At 39.1% G+C, this 19,075-nt stretch overlaps 1 protein-coding gene across 4 annotated transcripts; it reads left to right on the plus strand.

The window, feature by feature from the left end:
• Positions 1–7,959: 7,959 nt before the first annotated feature.
• LOC100934816 (mas-related G-protein coupled receptor member X3) lies at positions 7,960–16,887 on the plus strand. 4 transcript variants are annotated; one of them, XM_012552948.3, is made up of 2 exons: positions 7,960–8,107; positions 14,759–16,887. In XM_012552948.3, the coding sequence occupies exon 2, from the start codon at positions 14,779–14,781 to the stop codon at positions 15,769–15,771; it is 993 nt and encodes a 330-aa protein (XP_012408402.1). In that variant the 5' UTR covers positions 7,960–8,107; positions 14,759–14,778; the 3' UTR covers positions 15,772–16,887. The 4 variants fall into 4 exon arrangements, with proteins under 4 accessions (XP_012408402.1, XP_012408401.1, XP_031797264.1 ...); XM_012552947.3 differs by having other exon boundaries at positions 7,960–8,093; XM_031941404.1 differs by lacking the exon at positions 7,960–8,107 and adding an exon at positions 8,115–8,443.
• Positions 16,888–19,075: the final 2,188 nt, after the last annotated feature.

Consider the following 19,075-nt stretch of genomic DNA (forward strand, 5'->3'; position numbering starts at 1 on the left):
GCTTTTCCAAAGTAGGTGCTCACAATACTATATGATGACCAGTTCTGATGGACCTGGCCATCCTCAGCAATGAGATCAACCAAATCATCTCCAATGGAGCAGTAATGAACTGAACCAGCTACGCCCAGAGAAAGAACTCTGGGAGATGACTAAGAACCATTACATTGAATTCCCAATCCCTATATTTATGCCCACCTGCATTTTTGATTTCTTTCACAAGCTAATTGTACACTATTTCAGAGTCTGATTCTTTTTGTACAGCAAAATAACGGTTTGGTCATGTATACTTATTGTGTATCTAATTTATATTTTAATATATTTAACATCTACTGGTCATCCTGCCATCTGGGGGAGGGGGTGGGGGGTAAGAGGTGAAAAATTAGAACAAGATGTTTGGCAATTGTTAATGCTGTAAAGTTACCCATACATATAACCTGTAAATAAAAGGCTATTAAATAAAAAATAAAAAAAATAAAAAAATAAAAAAACAAAGTAGGTGCTCTGTGCTTCCCACACTAGATAGAACTCTTCCATTAGGGAGAGACTCCCAAGTTATCTACATTAGATCCTCAACAACCCCTCATGATTATTCCCATTATTCATCAGGTTGTTGGATTTTTGTTGTTGTTGTTGTTTATTAAACTTCTCTCTCAGTCTTCTAATTCTCTTGATTGGAAAAACCTGCCTGCCTGCTCATATTCTGGTTGAGGGAGTCACCCTTCTCAATGTGGAGAAGGATTACAAAGATGGCAATCCTGAGGCTCTTTTACTACCAAGAAAGGTTCCCAGTTCTAATCCTCTTTCTTCTTCCCATTCCCTTCCCTTATAACTCTTTTTCTGTGGGAGTCAACACATTTTTAGAGGAATTTCCTAAGCAAGGCTGGTATCCTAAGCAAGAGACTTAGAAGACTGAGAGGGAAGTTTAATAAACAACAACAACAAAAACTCAACAACTTGATGAGTAATGGGAATAATCATGAGAGGTTGTTGAGGGTCTAATGTAGACAACTCGGAGTCTGTCCCTAATGGAAGAGTCTGTCTCCTTTCACTTTTTCCATGAGTTGTACCTTTGTCTTCAGGGCATGGGCTATAAAAAGCCAAGAGCTCTCTCTAACTGCTAAATAGGCGACAAACTTCTTTTCCTTTCCCTTAGTTTTCTCGTATCAGCCTAGACACCCTCAGTAAAGGGATGCACAAACAGCACTCCGTGCTTAGAGCATTGTTGGTCTCAGAGCCAGTGTCTATGAAAGAAGAGAGGAGCAATCACTTCGATGTGGAGCAATGCATTTCAGCAAAGATTAGAGTAACCATGGTGATCCATGACACAAAGAATCAAGACTTTAGAGGCAGGAAATATAGGCCAGAGAAATCATGTGTCCCTGAAATGAGAAGTAGAAGAGGAAATATCTGAAAAAAAAATTGTCAATATCACAGAATTGCCCAATTTGAGATCTTGGAGAGACCTCAAGGAGTTTCCTAGTCTACCCCATATTTGAAAGGAATTCCTATCCTGGGAGAGCCCACAGTAGTCACCCCCTGTCAGGTGCCATGGCCAAGAAGAACCATCAGGAAAGCTAGATGAAATCAGATGCGTCAGACTGATGTTCCTCTTAATGCAGAAGCCAAGAAGCCACAGAGCAAGTCTTTCACGTGACCGCTCCCCTCTCCTGGTGACCGCAGGAAGCTGAGAATGGCAAGTTGTCATAGCAATTGTATTTCCTCTGCTGGGTAATGACACCACATCAGTTTCTCTATCTTAGTATCATCATTTAGTTCCCAGAACCACTGAGGGGTAAACTTGTGCATGGTGGTTAGATTTGAACTCTGCTGAGCTCTGCTTTTTCTGCAGGAAATCTCTTTGAAAAGAAAGAAATGGAAATGCAGCAAAAAGAATGGGGAAGGGGGAGAGGGGAGAGAGAAGCAGAAAATCTCCTCTTCTCCAGGTGTGAGCCTGAAACATGACCTTGACCTTGATTAAGAGAAGACCAAATGGGGGGAGTTTGGAAACACGACTTACAGCAACAGTTCTCAAACTTCTTGGTCTCAGGAACCCTTTTCCAATCTTAAAAATGATTGGAGATCCCTCCCCAGCAGACTTTGTGTCAATTACATCTATCAATATTTACTTTATTTGAAAGAGAAATGTCTTAATTTTGACATGAAAATGGTTTTGACATATTGGCTCCTCACATGAAGGTAAGCAGTGTAAAAGGCTGCTCAGACACCTCGGGGCTGCTAAATCCCACTTCCACTTCCAGTGAGAAGATGGCCCTGTGGCCTGGGACATTGAGCAGGATTGGAACTACTGCTCCTAGTATATCCACACCTGGTGCTTCATCACTCACCCGTTGTCTCAGGGCTTTGAAAGCAGAAATGGTAAAATGGTAACATCTTTTGATTGTGAAATTGGATTTAAGTGAGGCAGAATTACATGAAGCCATCATCAGCCTCACTCTCTCTTCTAGAGCCGCGACTGTCCCGTGGTATCAAGATGACTGATGATGGCTCAAGATGCATTGAATGACCTTAGTCTCTTCCATGTCTAACCAAGATCTAAGGGCTCTACAACAATTGCTTTGGTGCCTTCATGGCCACTGGGACAAATTGTTCTCATGCACCCATTCTATCATGGCAAGTCTTTATCTGCTAGGGGTAGACACCCCCTAGCTCACCATAGTCTGGTTACCCTCAACCTGGTTTAGCCTCTCTGCTAAAATAGTTTATTGGAGTGTGGCCACTGTATAATTTATAGCTTCTTGGAGACACAGGCAAGGGTTAGCTGGGTCAGTGGACACCAGAGGTGGAAAGCAGCTCTATAAAGGGCCCAGCAGCCCTCACCCCAGAGGTAAAGGTCTTCCCTGAATATACCGTATACCAAAAGGCATTCAGATTCATAACTGAGAGAAATTTGTTTCAGGCTTTTTCATGCATACTCCAGGAGACTGTGATGATGATGATGGAGGGGAGGGTCAGAAGAGTCACCTGTTCTATTTCCATGAATTCCTCATCTCCCTACAGAATGTCAACCACTCATTCGGATCAAGAACTGGACTGCTCCTTCACAATTTATTTAGATTGAGACTAGTACAGAATTAGATTTCCCTCAGCCCTCAGATTCTCCCTTTGGAACCTGGAGCAGAATTCTCTGAGCAGAGAGTGAGTATCATCCTCTTTCTAGTTTAAATCTAGTCCTAAATCTGTTTTGTTGGGACAGAAAGCAGGAGAAGAATCTTATATTTCTCCTACCCTCTTCTCTTAGGTATCAGGTTTTGAGTCTGTCAAAGTCCTAATCAATGAATAATTATCTTTCCTCAAAGACCTTCCTTCCCTAAGTGATCAAGTCTACTTTTTCTAATTGTGTTTGGCCCCTGATAATCTGTGATTATTTTTGTTTACTGTGCCTGGAAAGTTTTACTTCTGTTATTTCTATAATAGGCTCTTTATCTGGTAGTAAGTCCTTCACATTCTATAGAGAAAGCCATGTGGAGGAATGGACTAGAGAGGCAAGATTGAGTCTGGGTCCAGAAGAGAAGAGAGAGAGGAATTAGATCTTCCTCTGCAGAATCATAACCTTTCCAGGGGCTGTTTTGTGTTTTATTTGTTTTTGCCTCAGATTTACCTGGACGTTGGTAATTATTGTATGAAACTCAAAAGAAATCATAGCAAAACTCCAAGAAGACAATCAGTGGTGGCTATAGAGGAGACTTCCTTCCTAAAAACACTGAAATGAGTGAGTGAAATCAATTCAAAATTGATACTGGAGAACAGCTATTCACAATTATGAAGTGCTTCCAGGTTTTTGAAGCTTTTTACAGACATCATCCCATTCGATCCTCATCACTGCCCAGTGAGATAAGGGTTATTACTCTCTCCATTTTTCAGATGAGGGAATGGGTGCCCAGAATGATTAGATGACTTCCCCAGGATCACTGATCTAGTAAATATCTGAAGCAGGATTCCAATCTAGATCTTTCTGATTCAAAGTTCACTATTCTTCCCACTATCCGGGGCCACCTGCTGTTGGGAGGCCTCTAGTTCTCATCTCCATGATCCCTGGCTCAGTACCTTTGCTCTACATTGACCTTACAACTCCCCATCCTTTTCAGTTGTTCATTTCAGAGGGCATTTAGGAAATGCTGATCCCCTTTCATTCCATCCCAGGCCAGAACAATGTCACAGACAAACCTTGAAAAGGCGTTTCCCTCACTCAAAGGAAGCACAAGTTCCTCTAGTCTGCTAGAGTTAGTGCTTCAGGCAAGTTGGAGAAGCTTCTCCTCTGAGTTGGAACTCATGCAGGTTTTTTAGGAAATTTATCACTTTTTCTCTGGACTGTTCTTATCTCCCTGATGTTCCATCACCACCCTGGCTTCAGAGTCCACTTTCCCAACTCTGTCTTGTTCCTGGACAGCTGACTCTGACAGAATGTGGATCTAGGATCAGCCAGGGTTAATAACCCTACATAAGACACATGTGGTTGGTCTTTTCTCTTCTCCCTCAAAACTAGTCCCATATGATTCATCTCAAGGATCATGAGAGGAGTCCCTGACAGAAAGGAATAGTAAATTATCCTAGCTTACTGGTTCTCCCGTTTGTGAAAATAAAGGCTTCAAAGCCTCCTCCCCCTTGAACCATAAGTCCAGTTTTTAAGACTCATAGAGATATTGGAGTCATACCAGAAGTTTCAAGGGGCATATTACAAGATGGTACAAGTAGCTAAGGATATAATGGTACATCCTTGGGATGTCCGGGGCAAACCATTTGGTTTGTCTTTAAACTTCAAAGCAATCTAGCTTTGAGCACTGTGGGTCAATAAATCAATTAATAATGGTTTGTTAAACTTTGGATTCTGGGATCTAGGGATACAAAGTAAAAAATGAATTATATTCAACCAGGGCAGAAATAGGCGAATTTGGAATAGGGTGGGTATAGGAAACATAATAGTGTACACAAATAGAGGGTGGTCAACAGTACAGCCCCTGGGTCAAGAAGAATGAGAACTGAAAAAGGACCATCAGATCACAGAGTTAGTTTTTCAGAGAGGCTTCAGGCCCTCTATGGGGGAGCTGATTGTTCTTGTGAATTCCCATACTTACAACCAGGGGTTACTCAGTTGTGTTACCTTTCCTCAGGAGGGTCTGCTTGAGCTACCTTCTTCCCAACAATAGTTTAGTCACCAGGAAGTAGAAAGCAGAATTGGAACTCTGGCTCTTGCCCTAAGCCCGACCTTCCATCCCTGCCCCACCCGGAGTACCACCTGCATTTTTCCTGGGCTCCATTTCTAATTTCTTGAGGCTCTAATGGATACTTTACCACAAGGACACTGTCCAGAGGAACCGAGCAGATGAAGTTCTTAGACCTCTAATCAAAGAGGAAGAAAATAGCTCACCAAGTAAATGCCAGAATATGAGCTCATGTGATCAGTACTCTAGATTTTGCAATAGCAAACAGTGTTACTAAGACTATTTTTATGTCTTCACTGTTTTTTTATGTCATTAACTTCCTTAGGGTAAAACCCAGTGATGAGCTCACTGGATCAAAGAACATTAAGATCCTAATAACTTCTCTTTCATAACACGAACTTTTTCCTGAATGACAAGACCAAAACATAACGGTTCTATTGGAAGTCAGCATGCAAGCTTGCCTTGTCAGAGTCATTATAAGACTGTGCACATTCTCTCCCTCTATTTTTAACCATCACTGTAACTTGATAGGTGTGTGGTAATACTTCAAAGTTAATCTTATTCTATTTCTTGTTAGTGATTTTGAACCATTTTAAAAGATGATTTATATACTTTGCATTTCTCATTTAGAGGATTGTATGACATTATTCCAACACATGGGCATAAACCTAGGAATATTGCTCTTTCCTGGATCTTTTTCCTGTAGCTTCTGGTTAGAGCTGGGGCCTGAGCAAGAACTATGGGAAAAAGGTAGACAGTTCCTGGAGAGATGTCATTGACTAATAAGAACCCAGAAGCAGGATTTTCCCAAAGTCACAAAACCAGAAAGGAATTTTTATTTCAACATTTTTATTTACAAGTTTGAGTTCCAAATTCTATTCTATGTCCTCCTCCCCTGAGACAGTATGTCTCAGATATGTTATACATGTGCAATTCCATCAACAATTTTTAGATTTGTAATTTTGCACAAGAAGACTCAAATAAAAGAAAAATGAGAGAAAACAAGAGAAAAATAGCATGCTTCAGTCTATATTCAATCAATTTTCATTCTTTCTTTGGAGTAGAATATGCTTTATCATTAGTTCTTTGGGTTTGTCTTGGATCATTGTACCTAAATCATTCATAGTTCTTCATCTAACAAGATTGCTCTTACTGTGTACAGTGTTCTCTTGATTCTACTCCTTTTACTTAGCATCAGTTCATGTAATTCTTTCCAGATTTTTTTCTGAAATCATCCTGTTTGTCATTTTTTATGGCATAATAATATTCCATTACAATCATATATGCAGCTTATTCAATCATTCCCCAATGGATAGGCATCTCCTCAATTTCCAGTTCTTAGCTGTGAAGGTTTTCTGGAGGCAGCCTTAGTTTCAGTTATAATCAATAATTACTCCAAAATCGCAGCCAGCTGGTAAAAATGCAAACGTTGATTTCTCCTTCCAAATTAGCCCGGTTAGCCCAGAGACCTATCTCTCTGCTTGAGCTCTTGCAGCTTTGTCCTTGGCTTCTGCCTCTGCTTTCTTCAGCCTCCAGCCAGCACCAAGGTAGAAGATACAATGAATCTCTCTTGCCTCGAAGATAGGGCTTGTAGGCTTTCTTACAGAGTGCTCTGTCTCCGACCCAGTCGATGTTCCCCCAAAAAACTCTCTTGAGTGGCTCACTGGAACTGTATTTATGCTACTTCTCTGAGAATGGGATTGTGGGTTATCTCCCAGCATGCTCTCTGGCCCTAAGGGAGGTGTGAATTCAGATATCTTTCTAAACTCTGAAATCTCCCAAACGTGCGAACTCCATTGAGTACTTTAGATACTTATGAGCTCTCTAAAGCTGTGAACACAAGCATTGTTTCCATCAGTTGTACTTAGTACCTAGTTTCAAGTTCTGGCCCAAAATATCTTCTTCTAAGATCAAATCAACTCCAGTGGCTTAACAGTTTGTAAAGATTCCAACACTTGCCATCACAAAAAGAGTGACTATAAATATTTTGTGTGAATAGATTCTTTCCCCTTTTCTTGGATCTCTTTGAAATATAGACCTACAGAGATCAAAGGATATGCACAGTTCAGTTCATGCATCAGGGATGGAATTTGAAACCAGATATCAGCTTAGTTCAAAAATCTCCTAAGGAAACTAACCAATAAAAAGCATGTCCCATACCAGTGATCGATTAATAATATTTATCAAGGTTCTACTGTGCTTACTTTTCTACCAAGGGGACATCTCTCTATATATATTTTTATCTCTTTCTATCTCTCTCTCTGTCTCTGTGTCTCTGTCTGTTCCTGTCTCTATTTCCCTCCTCCCTCTGTTTCTCTGTCTTTCTCTGTCTCTGTCCCTCTCTGTGTGTATATGTGTCTGTCTGCCCATCTGTGTCATACATTCACAATCAAAAAGCTTTTTGAAGAGTTCCATTAATGGGGTAGTTGCATGGGGAGAGACTTTGGAAATGGAATAGACCTACTGGAACTTCCTGTAGCTGGTGGCAAACTGGGGGTTTTGTTTATCTAAGAGGAGGAAGATCCACAGACATGACATTCCTGGTCCTCAGACAAGAACAGGGATTTAAAGGACTCTGGGCACCCAGGAGAGAAAAGCTGACCTACCTGCCATGGGAGGTGGGAAAGGGAGTCAAGAATGAGGGAAAATAGTCCATGTAAATGATAGCATTCACTTGTGAAGGGGGAGGGCAAGTTATGTGGAAATAGAGGAAGAAAGAAAGTGAAGTAACAGGGAAATGCTGAAGCAATTAGGGGAAGATTCTCCAGACGCCTCAGCCCCAATTGGCTGGTGACAGTGAGACAGGAAGCTACAGGGGCTTCTGTGTCCTCCTGATATACTTGCTCAGGCCTCACTTCCAACCAGAGGTTTCTGAAGCTTTCTCCAGAATAGAAGGCAAGAAAACATCACCAGGTCTGTCATTCTGGGTGAGATTCCTTCTCCTCCGCCTGCTCCTAGGAACAGAGTGCAGGGGGACAAGAAGTTTGTCCTGGGAGCAGTCTTTTATCTGAATCACAGGAAACTGTGAGGGAACCTCAGAGAGTGGAGGGGGCCAGCTTCCAATAGGCTTTTTTGGGGTACTGATAACAACAAAGTAGACTGTGAACCTCCTAGACTGTCTCCATTTACATTTGAACAGCTATCATAACTTGAAATCATGAGAGAAGATGAACAATAATGTTTGTCTCTATTGGAGATGGCAGAGAGGTCTGAAGGTTTGGGGAAGACCCAAGATGAGATCAAGCTTTCAACTGCCCCGAAACGTAATTATATTTACTTTTGGAGGATACATTATTTTTCATTATATTTTTGACATAGAGTTTTAAGCTTTCTTTTTGGTAATCACTGTTTTATCTTGCAGGAGCCTGACTGTGGCTCCAGCTACTTGCTTATTTCTTCCTAATTGCTGGCGAGGTTTTTTCTGTCTAACTTGGCAGCTCTGGATTTTGTGTATAACATTGTGGAGAACCTCAGTCTAAAGGTTCTTCAGAATGAGACATGTACATTCTTTCTTGTTTTACTTTGCCATGTGTCTATTGCAGCTCACAGTTTTTTTGGAAAATATGCAAACATTTTTGTTTGGTCATGAATTTCTTGCCGCCCAAGGATTCTTAAATTATTCCTCTCAATGTTCTTTGCTAAGTGATGGTTTTATTTCTATTTGTTTATTTTTTTGTTAGTATATAGATTTCACTGTAACTGCTAAGTCTTTTGACTCGGTCCTATTCCTCCCATATACATATTAATAGCAGGTTCTGTTGACTTTAGCATTACCACTATGACTCCAATTTGGTCATTAGTTGGGAGAGAAATAAGCATTTTTAAAGTACTAGTTACTATGCACCAAAAACTGTGTTACGGGCTTAACAAATATTTTTATTAACATTTTATTCAATATTTTCATATCAGTATTCATTAGAGATACTCATATAGAGTTTTCTTTTTTTTTAAACCTTATCATTCATTGGCTTATTGCCACTCCATATTTATCTCAGAGAAAGAATTTAGTAAGAAAATTGATTTCTCCATTTAAAATATTCATAATACATACACATATAATGTTGGTGTTAATTCTTTTGAAAATTTTGATATTATTTACTTATAGTTCTCTCTAGTCTGTTTGTTCTCTACTCATTCCGTTAAAAAACACAATAGGTTGAAAAAAGATAGAACTAGAATATTCTCTATTTCATTTTTTGTTAATCAAAATATTTTATGATTCTATATTTATTAAGCCATTTCATTTAAGTGAACAATTTTGTGGACATATAGGGAAGGAACTTCTGGTTTTACTGGTAAAGAAAACACTTTGGGTGTAGAAATTTAGTTCTGTCGATTCAAGTCAGCATGTTAACCCAAGTAGTTAAGTGACTTATTGAGAGTGAGAAAGAAAATATATCAGAGGTAAGTTGTGAACCAAGGTCATTGCTATCCACTATTGTTGTTGTTCATTTATTTCAGTCATGTGCAATTCTTTGTGTATCCACTGGAATTTGGGGGGCAGGGCAAAGATACTAGAGTGGTTTATCATTTCCTTCTGAAGCTCATTTTACAGATGAGGAAATTGAGGCAAACAGGATTTAATGACTTGCCCAGGGTCACACAGCTAAAAAGTGTCTGGATCAGATTTGGATTCAGGAAGATGAGACTTATTGATTCCAGACTCAGGGCTCTTTCTGTTGATCAACTAGCTACCCTTGCCATCCATCATATAACCCTCACACATAATTGGGCAAAATGGCTTTTTAGATCATTCATGCAGCTCTTTGATTTAAGTTAAGAATTCTCATTATTTCCATTATTGTTATTGGTCATTCTCTTTTTCTTTTTAAGTTAAACTAGCCAATGGTTTATCTACTTTATTGGCATTTTTAAAAAGAACTAATTTTATTAACTTATTTTCTTTTTCACTTTTGTTGAGCTATTCGTTGATTTCTAGGAAGAAAGTCAGAGCCCTATCCATGCAGCAACTCATTCAAATGATGAGGACATTACACATTTGACTAAGCACAGACAACAGCTATCAGTACATTGAGAAGGTAGGCTCAAAAGGAAGGTGTAGAAGAGTACACTTGAGCTTGGTATGGAAAAAAGATGGAAACTGAAGTGAAAAGGAGGAGTATATCAAGGAGTGACAGCTAGCGAAAAGGTACCAAGGGAGGATATAGAATTTGGGGCAGGAGGAATTGCACACAGGTCAGTATAGCTGGGTCACAGAGTACCTAGAAAGGACCAAAGAGGAAGAAAATGGAAAAGGTGGAAAGGTTCCAGGTTGTGTTGGGATGTAAATACTAGTAATAGAATTAAATGGCCTAGTAAATAGGACACTGATGCCAGTAAGCTCCATCTTCTGAGTTTAAATCTGACCTCAGACATTTCCTAGAGAGAAACATAGACAGAAAGATAAGGAAACTGAGGCAAAGAGAGCTTAGTGACTTATCTGTAAAATGATCTGGAGACGGAAATGGCAAATCATCTTAGTGTTTCTGCAAAGAAAACCCATTGGATCACAGAGACCCAGACATAATTGAAAATGACTGAATAACAATAAAAAAATTTACAAGGAGTTTATTGAGTAGATAGTGATATCACACATATGCTTTAGGAAAATAAATTTGTCAGCTAAATATAAGCTAAATTGGAAAACATGGAAAGCAGGGTGACCTAGCAAAAGAGAAGAAGAGGATTAATGGGCATGACTTAAAGCTCCAACAAAGGAGACTGAGAAAGAGTTGTCCTATAGGTAGGGAGAGAAGCAGGAGAGAACAACATGAGGAATCAGAAATCGAGGGTTATCAACAGTCTTAAAGGCTGAAAGGTGAGGATTTGGAAAAGGTCCCTAGAGCTCATAATTCCAAGATCACTAGGGAACAATGTCATCCTAAAGATGCTACCAGAAGTCACTTTGGGGAAAGCATAGAAGTGAGTGAGAGAAAAGGCAGTGGAGGCAGTTGTAGACTTTTTTGAGGAGAAGAGCAATGGGATGATAGTTTATGGACGCAGTTGGTAAATGTGTAGACTGTTATTTTTTAGAATGAGACAAACATGAACATATGTGTAGGAAGCAGGGGAGATGCCCACACAAAGAAAAACAGGAAATTAAAGACACACAATAAAATCGAAAGACAGAGACAGGGACAAACAGAAAAAGGCAGAGAGACAGAGAGAGAGAGAGAGAGAGAGAGAGAGAGAGAGAGAGAGAGAGAGAGAGAGAGAGAGATACACAGAGAGTGTATGTGTCTGGGGTGCTGATAATATGGATGATCTTGTAAAGAAGTTTGAAGGGAATGAGATCTAGGATATGTAGTGATGATTTATCTTGGAAAAGTAAAGGATTACCTCATCATGTGAAGCAGGCTGGGAGAAAGAGATAGTAAGGGGAAAAAAGCTGAGGAACATAAATTAAAGAACAGAAAAAAAAAGGTAGCCCAAAGTGAATGGTCTCAATGTTTATTTTATATATTTCTCCTTATTCTTTACTCTCTTAAAGCAAATGAAATAAGTAAAGAAGTAATTATTAAGAACCCACTATGTGTTAGACATTATGGTATGTGCTGGAGATGAAAAAGGCAAGAAGTCCTAGCTCTTAAGGAATCAGTCTAATAGCAAAAAAAAAAAAAAAAAAAAAGACAAAATGATACCAAAAGCCCCAAACATGCAAGATCAACTGGAAAAAAATGAATAGAGGAAAGACAACAGCAAAGATTTTCTGTAGAAGGTAGGATTTTAATTAGAACTTGAAGGAAGTCAGGGAAGTCAGAAAGCAGAGATGAGGAGGGAGAGAGTTCCAGGGTTGGGGGACAATCAATGAGAGAAGGTGTCTTGATACTCTGCTAATGTAAACACTTGATTGTCATTTGCATCCTTGAAATGGCTGGAACCTTTCCAGAGTTGTCTTTTCTCCTGGATTAAATTTAAAAGATTCTGACTCTTCTACGTTTCTCAACATTAAAAAGTAAAATATTTATTAAAGATCTATTCCCTACCCTCATTAAAGCATATTTAGTTTGGAGGATAAATTACTTTTGACTTTGATTTTTCCTTTTCTTTTTCTTTCTTTTTTGACATTGGATTCTAAGCTTTCTTTTTGGTAATTAATATATAATCTTGAACGAGCCTGACGTGATTCTAGTTACTTGCTTCCTTTCTTCCTGATAGCTGACAATTTTTTCTTCTTTAACCTGGAAATTCTGAATTTTGTCTATGATATTTTGTTGTGTGAAGGTTCTTCAGGATGTGATATATATATATATGTATATACTGTCTATTTTTACTTAGACATGTAATGTGCAAACTTTTTTATTTGATCATAAATCTCAGACTATACTAAGATTCTTAAATGTTCTCTATCTTCTTTTCTAGAGTTTTCCTTTTTGATAGTAGATAAATTACATACTCTGGTTGTTGGGGTTTTTTTTTGACTTAGTTTTATTTTTTCCATTGTCTCATTGAATAGATAGCTCCTTTTAATCCTTCAAGGTAATACTTTTTAGTCGAGTTTTCTCACCTTCTGATGAAAGCAATTTATTCTTTTTCCAAGTTTTCTCATTTTATCCCCTAACTTTTCTATCAGTTTCCCCAACATTCCTTCCATTTTGGAGTTTTTGTGATCAATTTATTCTTATGTTCTCAGCCTTTACTTAAAATCATAGTAGAATTATTCTCTGATATTTTATCTTCAAACATCTTAATCCCTCATTGTATTTCTTCATTATGCAAGGGGTTTTCTGGCATTGATCCATGTCCCCAGCTTTAGCTTCTAAATTGGGCCAGATTTTTTCCTCTCACAAATGGGATATCTGGGACTAGGACTTATTCCTCATTTCAGTGTCCTAGAACAGTGTTCTAGGGCTATGCCTTAACAGCCCCATTGCCACCTTCATACATGACCAAACTGGAGATATCCAAGAAAGTATCAGAAGGTGACAGAGGTAACACCGGAAGGGAACCTTGGAACCCTTTACTCCTATACTGTAGTCAAATCTGGAACCTACAAATCAGCAGAATCAAGATCCAATCAGGGATCTTTGGAGGTGACATTCTTCTGACCATAGTAGAAGGAGGGAGACATGATGGTATTGGAAGAAGCATTTCCAAGGATTCCTCCTTTCCTATCCTGGGAATTCCGAGTTGATCTCCAAGTCAAGGATAAGGTCATTTCAAGTATTCGATAGGGAGGGATGGGACCTCTTCACATGGCTTTAATTGGTTTCTACCCTTGAAATCACATAAATGAGAAAGAGGTGCCAATTACTTAGAAAACTGAAGCTTCAAGCATAGACTATCCAAAGTATAGATTTTTTGTAGTACTCTACTTGTAGTAGGAAAAATAAAACAAACCGAATTCCTGCCTTATCAATCCTTCAAAGGGTTGGAAACAGAAGGTGATTAATGTCAAATGAAACGGAATAACTCAACTACTCACAACCTCAGACCTAATGATGAACACTGTATTTTTAGTTCAACTCCTATGTCTCTGTATTTAAAAATTTGAAGCAATATTTCTATATTTTTTTACAACTCAAATTTACTACTCATTGAAACAAACCCTGTTTTCATTCTATTACTCCTTTTTTCTTAGTTAAGTTTCTCAGTAGTTCCAGCCTTTTTCTCTTCCATGGATTGCACTTTTAAAGGTTCAAATTGGTTGTCTTGCTTTATATCTCCTTGGATCCTTTGGAATGTGCCTGTTCACATTCCTTCCTTTCCTGCCCTTCCAGAACCTAATTTGGAGGCTCCTCTCCTGGCCCCAGATAGGTAGGAATGGCCCCAAGGAATCCTTTCTGTTTGGCTTCTGTCTAGATGTTGATGATCTTCTGAAGGTGTCCAGGTCAGTAACATATTGTTAGTCAGTAAGGGCAAGGTCCAGGCTTGGTATATACAGGTCCTTGGTATTCATAACAATCAATCAGCCAGCCAAGATTTAATATACATTGATTATTATGGTTGCGTTACTATGCTTAACACAGAAGATATGGAGAAAAAGTTTACAGCATTATAGAAATGCTAGCCATTGTGATTATTAATGATTACCAATGATTCACAACCCATAATTCTGGCTTCTAAAGAGGTTGAAGATGATTAATTTCTGGAGCTCAAAAGCTGTAAACTGCATGCAATAGGGCTAAAATCTACCAAGAGTTCACCCTAAGTTCAGCATTAATATGATCAAGTCATTAATATGAGCAAGTCAAAGTTCTCTTGGATTAGGCCTGTGAGCAGCTCCAACACTTCCAGTCTGGGTGAGATAGAATTAAAAACAAATATAAGACTGAGACTCCCTAATGGCAGAATTTGAAGCAAATGATAGGAAAGATATTTAGGCCATGGAGTCATTGCTGGGTAATCCTTCAATGGGATCATTTAATTAGAGCAAATGTACCTGCTGACATTCTTAGAACTAGCTGTCAGTGATGGTGGGAGGTGGAGAGAGGAAACAAGGAACTAGAAACACTTATGAAATCATCTATAATATGCTTCCTATAATAGTCCTTCCCCATTTGGGATATGAGGCTGAAGCATCAGTGGTAACTAGCCATGAATTTTCTAATGCATTTCCTTCTCAATTCTGTTGACAGGAGTCTGGAACACAAGGTTCATGATGTCATCTAACCTCATCACCGAGTTGAGCACCATAAACCCGACTTCTGAAATGCCCCCAAACCAGACTTCTGGACCGAATGCCCCACAAATCAATCCATACGCCGCTTTCGATGAATTTGTGAGGTGCCTTACTCTGTTCACATGCCTTTGTGGAGCAGTGGGGAATGGAATCGTTCTCTGGCTTCTCACTTTCCACATTAAAAGGACCTCCTTCTCATTCTACGTCCTCAACTTAGCTGGTAGTGATTTCACCTACCTCTTCTTGGAAGTAATTTGGGTAATCAATTATCTCATATATCGCCCAAACTTTCAAAATATCGTCAATTTATTGACAAACATGGGTCTGCATGTAACTTTCACAGTGGGTCTGGGCCTGTTGGCGTCAATCAGCACTCAGCGCTGTCTGTCCATCCTCTTCCCAATATGGTACCGAAATCACCACCCAAAGAGGGGACCCATGGTCGTATGTGGTTTGCTCTGGATTCTGTCCCTTCTGTTAAATCCACCAAAGGTTTACTACTGTGTTGTACGGTTTGTAACCCTGTCCCCTTCTGGATGTGAATTAATGAGTAAATTATCAGGAACACTGATGCTTTCGATGCTTCTGTTGATGACCCTGTCCAGTCTGATTCTCTTCATCAGAATCTTGTGGAGCGCCAAGAAATACAAGCCCAAAAAGCTGGTCATCCTCATCCTGCTAACAGTCCTTGTGTTCCTCCTCTGTGCTGTCCCTCATGGCATCAATCACTCTGTGTTCAACTGGAAAGCCATGTACAACCACACCTTTCATGAGATCTCCTATTTCCTCTCTTGTGTGAACAGCAGCGCCAACCCGTTCATTTACTTCTTCATTGGGAGCCTCAGACATCAGAGGCTGAAGGAGCCCCTCAGGGTGGTTCTCCAGAGAGCCCTGAGAGACGACAGTGACCCTTCTGAGGACAGAGGGACTTCCTCTCGGACAGATACTACCTTGGATACTGCAGCCTGAGTCTGGACAAGTTGCTAGAGAGACTCTCAAAGACCCTATCTTTGAGGGTTCTTTTCTTCAGCTTAAACCCAGCCCCAGCCTCTTCCTCATCAGAAGGGGAAATAGTGTTTTCTTTCTTATTTAATAAGCTTATTGATAACTTATCATATACCAAGTTCTGGGCTATTCTAGGGGGCCAAGGGAAAAAAATGTTCTTGGGGCAGACAGACATGTATATAGGCAGGTAGCTACAATGCAGATGTAATACAGATAAAGGTGGGATCAGGAAAGTTCCCATCTAGAAAGTGTTGCCTAACTGAAGGAAACTAGGAATTCTGAGAGGGAGATTGAGGAAGAAGCACATTCTACATAGGAGGAATAGCCAGGAGAAAGTCAGAGATATGGGAGGATATAGTGTGATATGTGGAAATGAGGAGGGAGTGAATTGAATACCAGGAAGTTGGTGCAAAGCTCAGGGAGATGGGAGATGCAGCATCATGTCGGGGAAAAAAATCTGAGTTTGGTTAACATACTTAACATAGAAAGGACAGGAAGATGATTGGATCAGATTGGATTGGATCAGAGACAGAGAGAGAGGAGAGGAGCAGAAGCTACTGAACTGGATAGAATATAAAGAATAATAATTCAAGTCCTTCCCCAACTGCTAAGTGATCAAAGAATATGAACAGGCAGTTTTCCAGTGAAGAAAATTTAACAATTTATAATCCTATAAAAACACTCTAAACATTATTGAATAGTAAAATGTGTATTAAAATTTTGAGGTACTATTTTACACCTTTCAGATTGGCTAAAATGATTGAAGGGGAAAATGACAAATGTTGAAGAGGATGTAGAAAAATCGGGGCAGTAATTCATTGTTGATAGAATTGTAAAAATGATCCAACCACCTTGGAGAACAATTCAGAATTATGCCTCCAAAGTTATTAAGCTACCTATACCCTTTGACCCAAAAATACCTCTACTTGGTCTGTATTCCAAGATGATTAGGGAGAAAGGAAAAGAATCTATATGTTCTAAAATGTTTACAGCAGCTCTCTTTGTGGTGGCAAAGAATTGGAAATTGCAGGGATGCCCATCAAAATGTAGTACATGATTGTGGTGGAATACTACTGTGTTATAAGAAATAATGAGCTCAATGATTTTAGAAACATGGGAAGATTTACATGAAATAATGAACAGAGAAATCAGCAGAACCACGAGAATATTGTGTATAATAACAACAATATTCTTTTAAGAATAATTTTAAGCAAATAACTTATTTTATTATAAATATCAAAATTCATTTTAAAGGACATGTAAAGAAAGACGTTATCTGCATTCAGAGAAAGAACTGATAAATAGATGTATAGAATTTTTATATAGATATCTACATACATGCATACATGTCTAATTGTATATTATATATATGCCTAATGATATATATATATGTACATATCTCTAATATAAAATATAGCATCTCTAGTGGGGAAAGGATAAAAAAAGAGGTGTACCAGTGTGGAGGTTCTAGATGTACCAGTTTCAAGTACTCCAGTTTAGTAATTTAAAGAGGATTTGACTATTGAACAGGGTTCCAAGAGTCATCACTGAAGTAAAAGCCAAGGGAAAACTACATTAGCAACTTTTCTTAGGAAAAGGTTTTACAGACAAAATCTTTTTGTTTTAGTCATTCATTTTGTTAAAGTTAAGTACGTACTGTTACTAATGTTTTATATGTTTTATTTCTTCCAATAAATATGTATGTCAAACTTTTTTCACATATTAAATGTTGAGTCATCTTTCTTCCTTCTAAGACAGTCACTTCAGGGAATAATCGCTAAGAGAGAAATATTCACATATGAAGAATCAATAAGTGAATGAATGAAAAGCATTCATTAAACAGCTAGCTCTGAGACTGTGCCAGAAGCTGGGGATCCAACTAAAAAAATCAAGAGAATCCCTTACCTCAAAAAGCTCACAATCTGATTGTGATAGAAAGAGCATGTAAGAGAAGTCAGCAGCCGCAGGCTAACTGGAAAGGACTGCAAGTCCTAACAGTGGAACAGCAGGACTGATCGCAAGTACTCACTTCTCAGGGCACATTGGAAATGCCTGGAGGGAAGCTGATGACAGATAGATGGTTAGACCCAGAGGATGTGAGAATTTAGTGGCTTGGGTAACACTGACCAATCATTTTTCATTCCACTGGCAGGACTACGGGAGACATAATTTGTAGGCACCAAATGATGTGATTTATTGGATCACCATATGTTGAGTTTGATGTAGGCACCAATGTTGGGGTTTGGTCATGGTTTCTAACTCACCATGGCCATTCTCTGTGGCAAAAGGTAGGCTTATTTAGAAGAAGAGCTTGCAGAAAAAAATGAAGAGATAAAATAGACACCCGGAATGGTACATATAAAATAGAGTATAAGATTAGCAAGGAAAAGGTTTTTTTTTTAAATAATGGAAAAGAAAAGACAAGTTCCCTAGTGGAACTCAAAGTTAACCAGGAGAAAAGGGAACCTCCCATGAACTTGGAGTAAACCCTTAGCTGGCAGACTAAATCCATAGAGGACTTTATCACCTAAAAGACTTATCTATAAAAATGAGAAAGATGTCATGAGGTAGAATACCATGATGGGTTATAACTGCAGAAGGTTATAGAGGGATTCAGCCAAGATTTATGGACAGATTTATAGGGGAAATTTAACCTCAGGGGTTTGACATAACTTAAATTTCTGGCTGAATGACTTCCCCAAAGGGTGAGACTATAAGATTAAACTGATCCCCTTCAGTGTTCCTCCCTGCCTGCCCCAAGAGCAATCCCATCAATACTCCAGTCCCTCTCTGCCAACTGCACCCAGTTACTTAGGACCTCATCAGTGGGTATCACTTGGTATTGGGTTACTCCCAGCTCACCAAAGTCATCTGAACACCAGGTCAGTCTTTACTTTAGGCCATGAAGGATGAGAGGTCAAGAGAAATCTCAGTAGAAAGTAACTGCTGGATAGAGCACCAGCCCTGAAGTCAGGAGGAACTGAGTTCAAATCTGGCCTCTGACACTTAACACTTCCTAGTTGGGGGACCCTGAGCAAGTCATTTAACCCCAATTGCCTCAGCAAAAAAAAAAAAAAGAAAAGAAAAGAAAAGAAAGTAACTTGTAATGGGCTGAGGCTTGAGTTGATGCACTGAGGTCCCAAGCACGTGAGGCTAAATAGTAATTGGATTATACTCTATTAATATACATGCTTGGATAAAGAATGGCCCCTGCCCACTCTCTGTGCAAGTCCTGATGTGTTGTATATGAAATGACGATTTTGGCGGG

Source organism: Sarcophilus harrisii, chromosome 6 (assembly GCF_902635505.1).
Source record: "Sarcophilus harrisii chromosome 6, mSarHar1.11, whole genome shotgun sequence".
Lineage (NCBI taxonomy): Eukaryota > Metazoa > Chordata > Mammalia > Dasyuromorphia > Dasyuridae > Sarcophilus > Sarcophilus harrisii.